The sequence below is a fragment of the Phoenix dactylifera genome, chromosome 16 (genome assembly GCF_051530095.1).
Source record: "Phoenix dactylifera cultivar Ajwa chromosome 16, Ajwa_hap1_PhDact_Kaust_v1.1, whole genome shotgun sequence".
Taxonomy (NCBI): Eukaryota; Viridiplantae; Streptophyta; class Magnoliopsida; order Arecales; family Arecaceae; genus Phoenix; species Phoenix dactylifera.
The window spans coordinates 18,849,967-18,864,654 of record NC_143205.1 but is presented as its reverse complement, the minus strand read 5'-3'; the positions used below and the strand labels follow the sequence as shown (position 1 = coordinate 18,864,654).

General features: G+C 36.2%; 1 protein-coding gene across 2 annotated transcripts; it reads left to right on the top strand.

Annotated features, from left to right (window-relative positions):
- The first annotated feature begins 914 nt into the window (after window positions 1-914).
- On the top strand, window positions 915-14,165 carry LOC103717618 (UBX domain-containing protein). 2 transcript variants are annotated; one of them, XR_015973953.2, is made up of 11 exons: window positions 915-1,242; window positions 1,602-1,708; window positions 1,819-1,935; window positions 7,882-8,053; window positions 9,803-9,880; window positions 9,969-10,037; window positions 10,245-10,388; window positions 10,502-10,613; window positions 13,116-13,381; window positions 13,467-13,683; window positions 13,922-14,165. XR_015973953.2 is itself a non-coding variant. In XM_008806078.6 (10 exons), the coding sequence occupies exons 1-10, from the start codon at window positions 1,141-1,143 to the stop codon at window positions 13,629-13,631; spliced, it is 1,332 nt and encodes a 443-aa protein (XP_008804300.3). In that variant the 5' UTR covers window positions 915-1,140; the 3' UTR covers window positions 13,632-13,914. The 2 variants fall into 2 exon arrangements, 1 of the variants encoding a protein (XP_008804300.3); XM_008806078.6 differs by lacking the exon at window positions 13,922-14,165 and having other exon boundaries at window positions 13,467-13,914.
- The last annotated feature ends 523 nt before the right edge of the window (window positions 14,166-14,688 follow it).

Sequence of the window (14,688 nt, the reverse complement as noted above, 5' to 3'; positions counted from 1 at the left end):
AAACTCTGTATTCCTTGGATGGATTCCTTTGGGTGGTGAATTTTTATTTATTCATTGTTCTTATTCTTGAAGATTTTGAATTTACCATTATTCTCAAATTTCTGGTTGGTATTGCAGCGTTCGTTGCTGCCTTTTTTCTTTATTTTTTTTTGGCATCAATTATTCTTATAATACGCCTACCAAATAACTTTTTTTAATCTCAAAATGCCCCCTATCCTAAGTCCGTATAAGTGTGCCAATATAGATCTCAGAATATTTCCTCTTCTAAATATTCTTATAATTAAATATATCTCTCCACACAGAATGCCTTTATATTCAAAATTAAATATATCCTAATGCTTTTATGATTCTCAGTGATTAGTATCATGATTAGTTGAACTCTTAATTGACAACAAGATGAGGTTGAAGTCTCTTGTTAAAAAGAAGCATAAAAAGGCTTTGAATTTATAGGCTCATCGAACTTTAGTTTCAAATTCTTAGATCTCGACAAATAGGTTAGCTTTTTTACTTTGGACATTCATTTTATGGTATGAATGCCCATAGTTTACTGTAAGGATATTGGTATTCTATTTGCATCCATAATGATTTTAGCAGATAAATTAACCAAACTTTTATTTTTTTTTTTTGTTAACCATTTTGGACTAGGCTAGGTCTTAGGTCAATAATGGATTAAGATAACTCGATATACAATGTAATGCGGAAATTTTGCTAGATCTCTTATTAAATATAATTCGAGATCTTAAATATTAGTTAGAATTTCAAGTAAAATTAAATATCCTTCAGTATAACTATTTATTTAGTTTTAAATTATAGTTCTTTATGTTTGACACATTGCAAAATGTTTAAAGTTAGTATTTTTTTTTGTTATAAAATTATTTTTTCTTCTATAAAACCATTTAAAATTATATTTAAGTACATATAAAAGCCTGGTATGAGGACGCTTTGTGCGCTGAGAGAGCCGGCCCCCCGCTGGCGGTGGTTTTCCCTGGCGGTCTCTCTTTTCTCAATTCCGTCTCCCGCTCTTCATCGACTTCTCCTCGGTTTCCACCGTTCCTAGGACTGTCTATCCCTCCTCTGAACCCTAGGGTTATCATTTAATTTAATCCCCAAAACCCATCCGATTTCTCGGTGGAAGTACCGATGGAGAGCGTCCTACTGCCGGAGGAGAAGCAGCGCCTCATCTCCTCCTTCCTCGAGATCGCCGCCGGCCAGACCGCCGATATCGCTGCGCAGTTCCTCGAGGTCTGATTTTCTGCCGAAAATTGTATTCTTTGCAGGAATCTGTTCAAGATCGCGTCTTTGATGTCTTTTTCGTCCTTTCATCATTCTATTTGCACTAAGAACTCAATTGTTCTCGATTTATCGAACGGTGAATGAAAAAATTGGTGTCTTTTACATTCTTGAACCTGTAATTGTTGGGCTGCTGCTACTGTTTTGATTGGATAACCGATGATTGATTTTAAGGGTTCTTTTTCTGCCCTTTGATCTGGGTTTTGAGGGCTGGGGTGGGGATTTAGGGTTTTTGATGGCAGGCATTGCGTAGTTCAGTGAAGATAGTGGGTGGTTTATTATGGATTTGAATGCGATGTGTGGATGTACAGGCCACGAGTTGGAAGCTTGAGGAAGCTATCCAGCTGTTCTATGCCGGGAACGAGTTTGGTGCGGTGCCATCGTCGTCCTTGCCTCCACCAGTGAATGAAATCCCTAGGTGAGTTTGGAAGGGGCCAATTAGAGTTTTAGGGTTTGGAGTATGGAAGTCATGGTGTTTCGTGAATTTGATCGTTGTAGTGAGTTTCGCTTCCTGTTTGCACTTTGCAGTGAAAGGGAGAATGTTGAGGTCAATGAGAACGTAGGGCAAGGTGCTGGAGACGATGAAGTGCGTGCGCCATTACCGGTTAAGAGGGATACTTTGTATGGTGATCCCTCCTTTATCAGGTAGGCTTCTGGCTATCTTGCCATTTCTATACTCGAAGAGATATAGATGATCTGTTATTTTTGATGGTTTTGTTTAGTTTTTAATGGATAAGTTACCATCTTATTGCTAGATCATTGTTATGTGAATAGCTTATGTTTTTCACTGTTTACTGGATCCTTTTTTTCCTCTCCAAATAGTCAGGTTCCTAGACAGATAGTTAAACACAAAAAGTTTTCTTACTATTGACATGGTGATAACCAAGATAAAGAAAATATTTGAGATATGTACTATAGAAAACATGATACAAGAGATACTGCTTGCCTACATGGCATTAACTGCTATGCAGCAAATAATGCTCCTCTTGTTTAATTTCTTTTTGCAATAATGGGTCATCATTCTGGAAAAAGAGTCAAAAATAATCTACAAGTTATAACTCCGTGTTTGGTTTGCAGAACAACTAATGGAATCATGATTCCTTTGGAATCACCATTCCCTTAGAGTAATTGAGATTCCACTCTTAGATGGGAGGAATGATCATTTCCATGGCAATGAGAATGAGTATCATTTTTGTATAATCTAATTAATAGCATTTAATGGTGTAAAATGGGTATAGATGATAAATTTGGTGCAAACCAATTAGCAGGGTTTTATACTATAAAATAAGAATAAATATTTTTGACTAATGTTTGAATTCAAAAAATTGTTATCTATTAAGATGAACAGTGGATATGGAACATAATGTCTGTCATAACATTATAGTGTTTGTTATTTAAAGGCCAGTTAACATAACATAACATAAGAGAGTGGGAAGTCCCCCAAAAAAATACAACAGTTATTATTCTAAAATTTGATTTTATTCCTTAGTCAAAGATGCTTACAAAAAGTTAATATAAGCTTAATTTCGTTCTCAAAAGAACCCAGCAGAGTTAAATATTAGAATGAAATTGCTAAATCTTTTAATGCATTCTTTTATTTATTCCCAAAAACATAGAATAGGAACAAAGATTCTAAGATGTATAAAAGGAAAGGGAATGAAATAAAATGAAAAGAAGGGAAGGGAGAGAGGAAGTATTACCTCATAATGGCTTTCCTCTCTTCTCTCTTTCAAACTGTAGCCTATATGTTTTTTTCCCCAGATACCTTGATGAAAACCATATTTAAAGTTTTTTCTTTTTGGTAGGAAAAACATTTCCTTATTGTTAGGAGATATTGAAGGAAGATTGCTACCCCCAACAGAATGAAGGGTGGTAGAGAAAAAGAAGATGTATTTATTGTTGTAGTTATTCATCTTTGAATAGCTAAAGATGCAAACCTTCCTCTCAATTCTCTTTACTTTTTTAAGACCTTTCTTTTCCCAATGCGAACAGAAAATTATATATGGCTCTAGAATATAATTGAATGTAAGATCAATCTACATTGAGTTTCTGAGTAAACACCATTAAGCTAGCTATGAGCATTGATTTTGTTGTCTTCATTATGGCTATTACTGAAAAAAAAGGAAAAGTGATGAGAGGCTTCAAAGACATGATGATGGACTGAAAACCATCGAGCAAGGTCTACTGTACCGCCTCTTACTAATCGTACCACATCATATTGGTAAGGCTAGTATGGTACTGAGGTTTGGTTTCGTATGTGAGCCGACCGAGTCTGTACCATTTTGAACTGAGCTATCCTGTGCTGCCTTGTATCAACATGTACTGTTTGGTTTTGCGGATGTTGCCATCCAGCATCCAATGGTGCAGTTACCAAATTAGTTTTTGTTGTTCATTAAAAACTTGGCTTTGAAAAAGATGAATTATGGGCACTTAACAAATACCATAAAGACAGATACATGGGCTTTTCATTAAAAAAAGAGCAGAAATGGTCAAATTTAGTGCCATAAATCTTCTACCTAGGGTAATGCACCCGTTCCAAAATCTCGAACCATAACTGCTCTTTAAGTGCTTCCTTACTAAATTTGTTTCTAAAATATCTGCTTCCTCGCACCTGCGTTCGTACCTGCTGCTGATTCTAGCAACGAAGTATCAAAACAATTCCACATGTTGGCTAGTTAAATGAGTTTTGGCCCTGGGTTGGCACCGTGCAAATTCCAAATTTTTGGATGGCCTATGCAAGAAATTAGAATAGCTGAGTTTCTTTTAACCATGGGCAACAAGTAGTTAAATCTATTAATCATAGATAGTTTATATGGCTATGAATCTTGTGGACAACTGTATGATGGTTTTGAAGCTATTGCACAATAAATATAGGCTATGAAGGTAGCTAACTGCAATAACATATAGGGGTTACGAAAATTGACCCGATCCAAAAAATCTGACCCAACTCTCCCCTACTTGGGTCAGGTTTGGATCAAGGGTTTTTAGTTAACCTCGGGTATGGGTTAGATCTTCTGACCCAAAATTTTAAATATGTTGGTTATGGGTTAAGGCTTTGACTTGACTCGAGTCATGATGGTAGAGTTCTATTTAGGTTGAAATAATTTAGGTTGGATTGGGTCATTATCTTGGATAAGAATTTTTAGGTGATTGGTCTTTTCTTGATACTAGTTTTTTAAATAATTTTCAGAAATTAGCCAGTAAGAACTGTAAATAGTGGATTTGATAGGCTAGCTTAGTTTTATTAGGGATTGAGTCTTGCAAAATAGATTAGGTTAGGATCATATGGGTGACCCGAAATGACCCATGGGGGTATGGGTCGAGAAGTCTTGACCCAAATGTCGGGTTAGGTCGAGTATGGGTCAAGGTACGTATGTTATTGTCCTTACTTGACCTGACCTGACCTGACTTGTGACCCTAATAACATGTTCCCAAGAATTGATAAAAAATGTGAATCCATTCTTGGAATGCCATTAGTTCTTGGACCACTTGTTCTGCATAAGCATGTGATTCTATATATTTCACATTAATCCACAAGTTTCTTTAGAAACAATTGGAACCATCTGTCTTAGGTGGATTTATAGTTGAGATGAATCCTTTTCCTAGAAGCATATGCCAGAGGGCTGGAAGTTGTATTTTGCACCTACCAAAAGGTGCTGCATGCATGTAGTGAATCCTATCTGAAGGTGTTGGAGATGATGTTATAACCTGGAATAGATAGAAACCTTCTATTTGGTCAATCCCTACCAGTGGATCATCAAGATTCTCAAAATTTTAACTTTTTTATTGCTTGAATCAAGTTGATGATAGTGATAATGGAAAAAAATTGTTCAAGTTGTCCATGTCAAATGGTGCAAATCAAGCAAAAGATTTGCTAAAATCAGAGTGGAAAGGGTGATCCTTATTGTGAGTTTGGTGTTAGATTGTCTCCATGGCAACACCTCATGTTGGTTGGATTTGCTCTTGACCTTTGACATGGACAATCCTTATTCGGTGAAAGATAATACCTAGATTTTCAATCTTGAAAAACCAAATATATGACTCTAGGACAATAATGCGAAAGTAGTTTTTTCTTATCAACTAAGATCAATTTTCGAATAGGGAAGAGAGAAATGTTGGAGGGTGGAATAGTTGGGGGAGGAAGGTGAAGTGTGGAGGGCAAAGGAAGTTAGGGAGAAGGGTGGCAGGCGAAGGAGGGAAGAAGGGTGGATGTGATGGTTTTGGGCGGAAATTGGGTGGATGGGGGAGAGACCTTGGTGGCAATTTAGAAGTTGGGGACTGGTAGTTATCATTTGTAGATTTGGTAATTGACATATTTGTTATTGGAATCCACATTGAAAAACCAGGGACAGAGAGGAATGATGATGAAGAGAGGGGTAGGAGTGGGGGACCAAGGAAGATAGAGGGGAACAAGAAGTACTAGGATGACATATATAGCAAGATTGAGTAGTGATGATAAATGACATATATAGCAAGATTTCGCTGTACCGGTGCGTACTATACTACACCGGTACTAAACCAATATTCAGTACAAGTGTACCAAGTTCCAATACGTTAAACAGATTTGTACTGATTTTGTACCAAGTAGCGGTACAGGTATCGAAATGGGTAATGTGAACCTTGATATCTAGCACACATGTGTAATGTATATACATATTTATATGTATTTAATGCTTTTTTTTATAACTGAATTAAATTGTTATCATGTCGAATCTCATGCAAATTTGTTCCATTCATTACACTGGTAATGGATCTGGATCTTTATCATGTTACCATTTTGGAAATCCCTGCTAGTTTTGGATAATTGGATCTATCTCATAATCCAATCCTTCGATAGGCCTATATGTATGTGTTTAATTGCCCACTTCAATATGGTAGAGGGTCAAGCTGATTTAGGTATCACTTGGTCACGTGGATGACTAAAAAGGTGGATTTTAGATGCTTTGCTAATTGTTAAAATCTAGCTACAACGATTTAACTTCATATTAACAATTAGAAATCCAGTTTATGAACTAGTCTATCATATGGGAATAGTTACCTAGATGGCTTATTTCTTTATTGCTAATGTGAGAATTAAATGTTCAAAATGAAGTTAAGCTATTCCTTATACTAAATGGTTGTGATATATAGTCAAACAGTAATATCCTTTATGAATGATGATACTTTTGAAAATCAAAACTAATAATTCTTTAGAATTTATATGAAATATGCTTAACCTTTAAGTTGAGGATGAGGGATGATGTTGGATTGGGTCAGGGAGGGTCTAGGTACCACCCTATTGAGACTTGGACCTATTAGGGTGTTTGGGTCTCAATTTTGACTGAAAGTCTAATCGTCCATCAATTGGGTTGGGTTTGGGTCTGGTAAGCATAAAACTGTAAGAAGTCCGATGCTGGTCGGCTATGAATCAAGTCTAAGTGTAGAGATCTAGGTACTGAATGTGTCCACATGTGAGAAGTAGACTGGTTGTGACAAAAAGATATTGATAATGACATGGCTGGAGTAGGGAAGATGGTGATGGAACCTTTAGGTGTGAAGTTACACGAGGGGCAATGGTTGGTGGTGGGAGGTAAAAGTAAAGTTTTATTAATATATAGTTTATAAGAAAAAAAATAAGGTACAATTTGAGGCATACAAGCTGTGTATTCAGATTTATATATTGGCAGATATTTGGTTCTGGTGATATGTATTTCCTTTTGGCTCTATATTTGGACCCAGACCCAATCCAAAAGTCTTAGATTCTATGCAAGTCTTGAGGTCTGAGTGACAGCTACAGCGGCAATGCAAGTAATGTTCCTTTGCGAGTTGGGTTAAATCAAACATAGTCTAATCTAGGTCAATTTGAGAGTTGCATATTAGACATGGACTTTTGGACCGCCCAAGTGGGTCTGGTCAAGTTGGAGATAATGCTTTCCCCAAATGAGTGGGAGAATGAATCAAATCTTCCATTGTCCATTCAAATACCTAGGGAAATGTAAGCTTTGAAATTCAGGAAAACCTTAAGAAGTTCAATGATGTTCAGCTCAAATGACCTCTATCGCCTTATCATCCTAGTTTATCTGTTTTCTCCCTCTTCCTCAGTTGTCAGCATTTATCATCATTTCTAGTATTATTGGTTATTCTATGTGATTGATAGAGAGATAAGGGGTTTATCTTGACGTATTACATTATAACTTAATGGTGAGATATATTCCGATAATTGATATCACATGTTAATGTGGATGCTTTCCTTTATATATTGGAGCAAACTCTTCAAGAAGATTTTTTATTATGATAGAAAACACTGTGCTCACATTTTTTGTTATGATTAATCTAGATATACTTTTGTTTAGGTTTCCCAAACCCCTATTCTGCATTTTTTATTCTATTCATTTGGCTGTTAGATCCATAACAAAAAGCCTTGTGTACGTGGAACTTGTAACTTCCATAGCATTTTGCAGCCATTTAGTTTGATCATTTATTTGATAAGTGATTTTTTCCTAATTTAAATTTTTCATTCTTTTAATGCATGACTTTTCTAAAATAGTATGAACTCTTGTTTATATGATGGATCTGTAAATTTCAAACTCTTTCTTACCCTTTTGTTTTCAGGCTACATCCTAGTTCAGTGGTTGCATTTCGTAATTTTGAGGAGGAGTCAAAACGTCCTGCTGTTTGGGAATCAGATCAAAAGGCTGCGTCAACATCAAATGGCTCCCGTGATAATCTTGCTTCCTTATATCGCCCGCCTTTTGCATTAATGTACCAAGGGGCCTTTGACAAGGTAGATGAAATAATTTCACTGTTCCCTTTTTATTTTATGATTCAAATTTAGTGATTCCTTTTGGTTGATTCATTTCATATCTCTAAGGTAAAATGAAGACAAATATGAATGTCCTTAATGACTGACATTTATCTATTCACCTATCTACATACTGATTTATTGTGGGGTAGATATGTAAATGTTTTGATACCTCTGTGAGACTTATCTTTTCAATATGTTATGTATACCGAATTGGCTCATCTCAACTAAAGGTCATCATGGCTCAAAGCTTGAATGAGCTAAAACGAGTTTGAGGTCATGATTGTCTTTTTCTGAATTCTTAGCTTCAGTTTGACTTAGGGTTCAAAATTAATTTGGTTAAATTAATTATTCAGATTTAGTTTGAGTCAATTTCCTCATAAAAAATGGGTGGGAATCATGTAATCAATTATGAGTTAGTGAGCATTCTAGTTTCTATCTTCTTCAGTTGCACTATTCATTTTTTCAATCATTTTCTTGGGGGCTTGAGAAATCACCTCCAGGATGATTTTCTTTTTTCCAATTTGGCTCTAGATAGTGAATTTGATACTTCATCAGATTTTTGTTGAAGCATTTGAATTCTTATATTTAAATAAAATATTTAGATCTGTTTAGATCTTCCATCATTGTAGATGATCCTTGCAATCCCATCTGTGCCAAAGTGGTATCAGGGGGCAAGGAAGACCAACCATGTGGCAACATTGATAAACATGACATGGCAAAGACAAAATGGAATGTGGCATGAGCAGCAAGAAGAGTATAAATGACAAATGGATCGCAAATTTAAAATTTTGGATGCTATATGTCAAGATATCCTTGTAATCTCAAGAGTGCAGCAACCGGCAGGAAAAATGGACTTGTCAAAGATTTGGTGTTGTTGAAGACCAACCATCTGACAGACACATGATTAATAATCTATTAACTGACTTTGCTGTAGTAAAAAATCCATGCAATAAAGTCCAACTAGTGTCCCGATTGTGGAAGATCCAACCACTAGAAATCTTTAAAAAGAACGATGGCCACAGCATCTACTCATTCATATGAAATTGTTTATCTTGATTAAGTCTTGGTGCTATGATGATATATTTTATTGGTGTTTTTTTTGTAACCACTGACTTTTAACACTTAGTGAATGATCAAAGGTGATCTTGTTATGGATTGAGGTTCACCCAAACCATCATCCGATTGTCTGAGGATTTTTTTCCTGGTCTTCACCTTTGAATGTTGAAAATCAAATGGCGGTCATGTGATCAGAGGTCTGAGAAGCAAATGGCATCTGATGTAGCTTGGGTTTCTTAGTATGCAGTGTTACGAGTCTATAGGAAGTTGTTTGTTGGCCTCCATCATTGAATGGTGGTAAAGTGATTGGAGGACATCTAAAGAAGATCTTAGGGACAAGATTCAAGAAGCAGCAGTGTCTAATGTAGTGTTGGGATTACAGCAATCTTACAACAGATATCAAAACATACAAGATTCTTACAGCTGGTATCAACACTTATAAGATACAACAAATTGGTCCCAGCAAAAACAGAATGTCTTATATTCTTTATACTCATTTCTTGAATTTTGCATTATATTTGCTGGCAGCTGCAGTATGTAAGCAATTTAAATTGTTTAAAATAACTGAGTGGCTCAAATCAATCATCTCAATATGAAAAAGTATATTAAGTTGTTGATGTTTCTCCTTTTAAATGAGGCTACTAATGTTGCTACTGCATCGTATGTAAATAGGCGAAGGTAGAGGCTGCTGTGCAGGGTAAGTGGTTACTAATCAACTTGCAGTCCACGGAGGAATTCAGCTCACACATGGTAAATTTTTCTGCAAACTTTCATTGTTACATTCAATTTAATTTGCTGACAAATAGTGACAAAAACATTGCCTCATCACCTTCCAAAGCTTAACCGGGATACATGGGCAAATGAAGCTGTCGCACAAACGATTCGTACTAATTTCATTTTCTGGCAGGTTGGTGTTTCATTACCATTATTTGTATATGAATATTATTGGACTTTAATTATTCATTTTTCCCCTAATATTTCTGTTTTGACACTTCTGTGTTTTTCTTTTCTTTTTCAAATGGCTATATTGTGTTAGTATCAAAACATATGCTAGTATCAACAATTTGCCTGTTTCAAATCGTGTTTATGCTGTACTACCATATGATTATTTTAGATGTATCATGATGCGAGCGAGGGGAAGAAGGTTTGCACCTACTACAACTTGGCTACTATTCCTGCGATTCTTGTCATTGATCCCATCACTGGACAAAAAATGCGTGCCTGGAGTGGCATGGTACAACCTGAGCGTTTGTTGGAGGTACTAAGGAATAGTTAAAAATATTTTTTTTGGAAGCCATGTTTTTTATATTATGGAGGCAGGACCCTTTATTTTCCCCACTTTTTAAAATTGTTTTAACAACTTTTGTCTAGGATTTGCTTCCATATCTGGATAAAGGTCCAAAGGAACATCATGCTATTCTTCCTCAGAAACGTCCAAGAGAAATGGCCAAGGATTCTAAAGCTCATACATCAGGCATGCCAGGTACGCTACAGTCTGAGTAGCAAACTGCAGTTTGATGTGCAATTAAATTTTGCCACATAGCAGATCATTTTTAACTGAAGTTTCTTGATAACTGCTTTTGTAATTGCACATTCAATCAACTACCATTTTTGATTCAGGAAGATCTCAACTACTATTTTTTATTCAGGAAGATCTCTTATCGGATCCCCAAATTGAACCTGGGACAGTCAGATATCTTTTTTTTTCTCCAACATGTTTTCCAGAGATCAGAAAATAATGCCTGCGACTTCTATGAAGATATATCTACTTAATTCAGAAAATAATGATTTACTTTGATTCCATGTCAGGAAGGCCTAATGGGTCGACAGGGTGTGCAAACAACTGTTGGCTGTCCTGCTTTGAAAACCACTTCATCAAACCTGTAAAACTGTAAATAAGCAGGCAAATAAAGGGGAGAACTGGAAGATTTAACCTTGATTTTGATAGAAAGCAGGATATAACTTATATTTAGCTAGGTCCTAAGAAATCTTGCCACTGGTGACACTGACCTGAGTGGTGTTCAACTGTCCAAATTCTCCCACCCCCCCCCCCCCCCCCCCTTTTTATATCTGCCCCAATCTCCTCATGAGTTCCCCACCATTCCTTTCGGTTTTTATCCTCTTCTTTGCCCTTCTTCCTGATTTATGATGCTAGGGTTTCCTCTCACTTGTCTATGGATCTCATTCCCCTTCTCGATATATTACCAGCATCTTTCACTAATAAAGGATAATTTCTCTCCAGAAAGCAATGGTTTCCTTGTATTTGTTTCATTTTTCCTTCCGATATTTGTGTGAGACAATTCTAAAATTTTTATGTACTACCCTTTTTTAAAGAAAAACTTTTACCTCTTTTTTCATTCCACATTCCACATGTGATATGGGAAAATGGTGAAACCAAATTTGTTGGTTCGTTTGGTTCGAATTTGAATCTATAATTTGAAATTCACTGCATCAGCATATTTAATTTGTCTACAGTAAGATTAGAAAATGTAGTCTTAATATATTTATTATCATATTAACTAATCAAGCAGCAAAAATGTTATTCTACACAATCCTTTTGCGTCTCACACTGAAACCATAGTATCGTGTACTGATGGTAGATATGGGTAATATGATTTTAAGTTGGTATATCATTTAACTGTGTTATGATATTTTCAGATCAATAGAATAGTCATGCGTTTCAACTGTTTAAAAGGTTTAGTGGTTATCATTGGATTTAGAGTGGAATTTGGTTGTTGAGAAGTGCCATCTCTGGTTCGATATGCCACCATCTTCACATTTACTGCATAAATCTTAGTAGTTCACGAATTAGGACGAACAGTAGTGCGAATTCGAAACATACAGATTCATGGTACAGAGAGAGATGGAGTGATTTAGGTAAGCCTGGGTGAAACTATCATGGACTGTCTTCTGCTTTCTGCCTCTAGATCTCACAATCCATAAATAACATATTGTAGACTTGTTCATGGCCATAAGTTATCATAAGTTCCTACTCTACATCTATAAGTTATCTTGCTTTACTTGCACTTACACAAATCCCATGAGAAAACTCGTAATTTTATTTTGGATGTTTTTCTGTGTATTACTAAATTATCTGGCTGATTTCTCTTTTTCCTATTCGTGTTTCCTCAGCTATGTGAGATTGTCTATGTTGGAGGCAGGGTTAAGTAATCTTTCTCTAACAGCTCAAATCTCTGGTTTTATGAGTGGGATGATATGCCATCTGTTTTCTGAAAAGGCTTCATTTTTGTTAAAGCTTCTAGGCTCCATTTGAATCCTAACCTTGCTTACTAGTAAATGTCTAAATTGAGTATTGGAATTGATTTTCGGCTTCCTGGATCCTTTTAACAGGCTGAATGGTCCTTAGAAAAAGAGGCAGATTTTGTTGTTGAGTATATGCTTTATCAGCATGTCTAGTTCCACTCCATGTTGATCATAAAAATATAATAATGCAATGCTTTCCCTGCTATGCATTTTATCTTGTAGCTCATTTTGATGACAGTTATCCAAAAGGGAGTAGCTTCATTTCCAGCACCTTACAGATGGGGGGTCTTCTATCTTCTAAGAGGAAAGATTTGTGTGATTCGTGTGTTAAGAAATTATCTGATATCTATTTGTAGTATTTGCTCTTCAGCTTGGATTGACCACAAATTAGAAATTGCACAAAAACCTAATTTAGTTAATTTCTTAAATTACTGTCTTTACCAACTTTCTTACAATAGTCATTGCATGGACAAAATCTATCTGATTACAGACATTATTATTGGCCCAACACATCGGTCATGGTTTGATGGTCCTGTTCAACGAGCTATTGCTCATGGATGTTAGCTACAATCTTTTGCACTTTCCACTTGCTAAATACCTGCCCTTTTATAATTATTTTAAAGAAATCTGTATTTAGACATTTTTGTAATGTTAAGATGTTCTTTGCTTGGTTACTCTTTTGGCAATTGTAATTGCTCATGTCACTGTTATTTGTTTTTAGATAAAACCCTTGTACCAAAGTATCCAGAGACTCTGCAGAAAACATCAGCTTCCTTGGAGGACACAGAAGGCCCTATCAGGTCACTTGCCACCAATGACGAGCCTAAACACGAGAAAGTTGCTGAAACTAGCTCAAGTGGAAAGCCCATCTACCCTCCGCTGCCTGAAGAGCCAAAAGGAAGCAGGGAACTTCTTTGTAGAGTTGGAATTCGTCTCCCTGATGGACGGAGACTTCAGAGGAACTTTCTTCGTAAAGATCCAGTAAAGGTAAAAGAATCACCAAGAGCTCATGAAGTCCTTCCCTTATGTCCTTGCAACAGGCTCTCCATGATTCTTCATTACATTTGTGCAGTTTTTGTGGTCTTTCTGCTGCTCTAAATTGGAGGATGGAGGAACAAGACCTTTCCGTTTCACACAAGCAATTCCTGGCGCATCGAAGGTGTTGAACTATGAGAGCAACCTAACTTTTGAAGAAGCAGGTTTATCAAATTCGATGATTTCTCTGGCTTGGGACTGAAAGTTTTAAGATGTCGTGCAGATAAATACCAGAAGGTTAAAGACCTGAATTTGTATGTGTGAAAAATATCCTTTTGCTGCTCTTTCCCTTTGAAGTTCAGGGATGGTTGGTGTATAGGCAAACTTTAAATTTCTAGCTTATCACTAGTAACTAGTTTATTACGAATATTTTGAGTTTTTTTGGGTTTAGGTACTCAACTCAATTTGTAGATTGTAGTTTTATGTTATTTATAGACAGACAGTTTGCTTCGAAGAGAATTTACTAAACCCATCCTTACATGATCCTTGAAGGTTTCAAGCTCTTGCTGGTCTGCAATTTTACTGTGCTTTCTGAAACGCCACTGCTGTGCTCTTTTCGAGAGTGCAAGCCGGGGCCTATCTTTAGCACGCAACTCAACAGATGAAGCTGTTCGGGATTGTCTTCCCAAAGAGTTTTCGGGATAGTATCTTTAAAGTGGATGTAAGGGAAGCAGTATGTGATTTTTTTGGGGGCCATAAATACCATTTAATTTTCACTCTATTAACATTGCAGCAAGCTGTTTTTGCAGTGTTTTTTGGGATGAGGGTGAGATCCAGAAGACCATATTTCACTGGCGTGGTTGACCAATCAGCAAAATGCCCCTGTTGATGAAATTAGATATGCCCCAGCTTATGATAAAGGTGATACTATCAAAAGTCATACGCTTGCAAAATAACAAGAAAAGAAACACCAAAGGTCGAACCGTCATAATAAATTTATTTTGGGAATCTACTGTTGGGAATGCTTCGTAGATGTGCAAGCTTGAATGCAGAACAAATCCGAGGATAAATTAATTAATAATTTCAGGACAGGTTTCACTCTTATTTAATAAGAAGAGTTTTTATTATTTTAGTGTATGTTTAATAAGAATAATTTATCTACTAAAAGTATGTGCCATGTTACATGATTATAATTATCTATGCATATTGATGCAATGGAGCTAGATGAAGAAGACTGGCGCCTACTAAAATAAGGGTGAGTAAATGATGAAGACTAAAAAAAACTATTAAGGTGGCATCGTCCATGGAGAAACCACTCC

Excerpts from the sequence above, each read along its gene's own strand:
- LOC103717618 (XM_008806078.6), top strand. The coding sequence starts at position 1,141 with ATGGAGAGCGTCCTACTGCCGGAGGAGAAGCAGCGCCTCATCTCCTCC. Across the intron at positions 8,054-9,802 it reads ACCAAGGGGCCTTTGACAAG|GCGAAGGTAGAGGCTGCTGT; the intron begins GTAGATGAAATA and ends GTATGTAAATAG. Across the intron at positions 10,038-10,244 it reads CTAATTTCATTTTCTGGCAG|ATGTATCATGATGCGAGCGA; the intron begins GTTGGTGTTTCA and ends TGATTATTTTAG.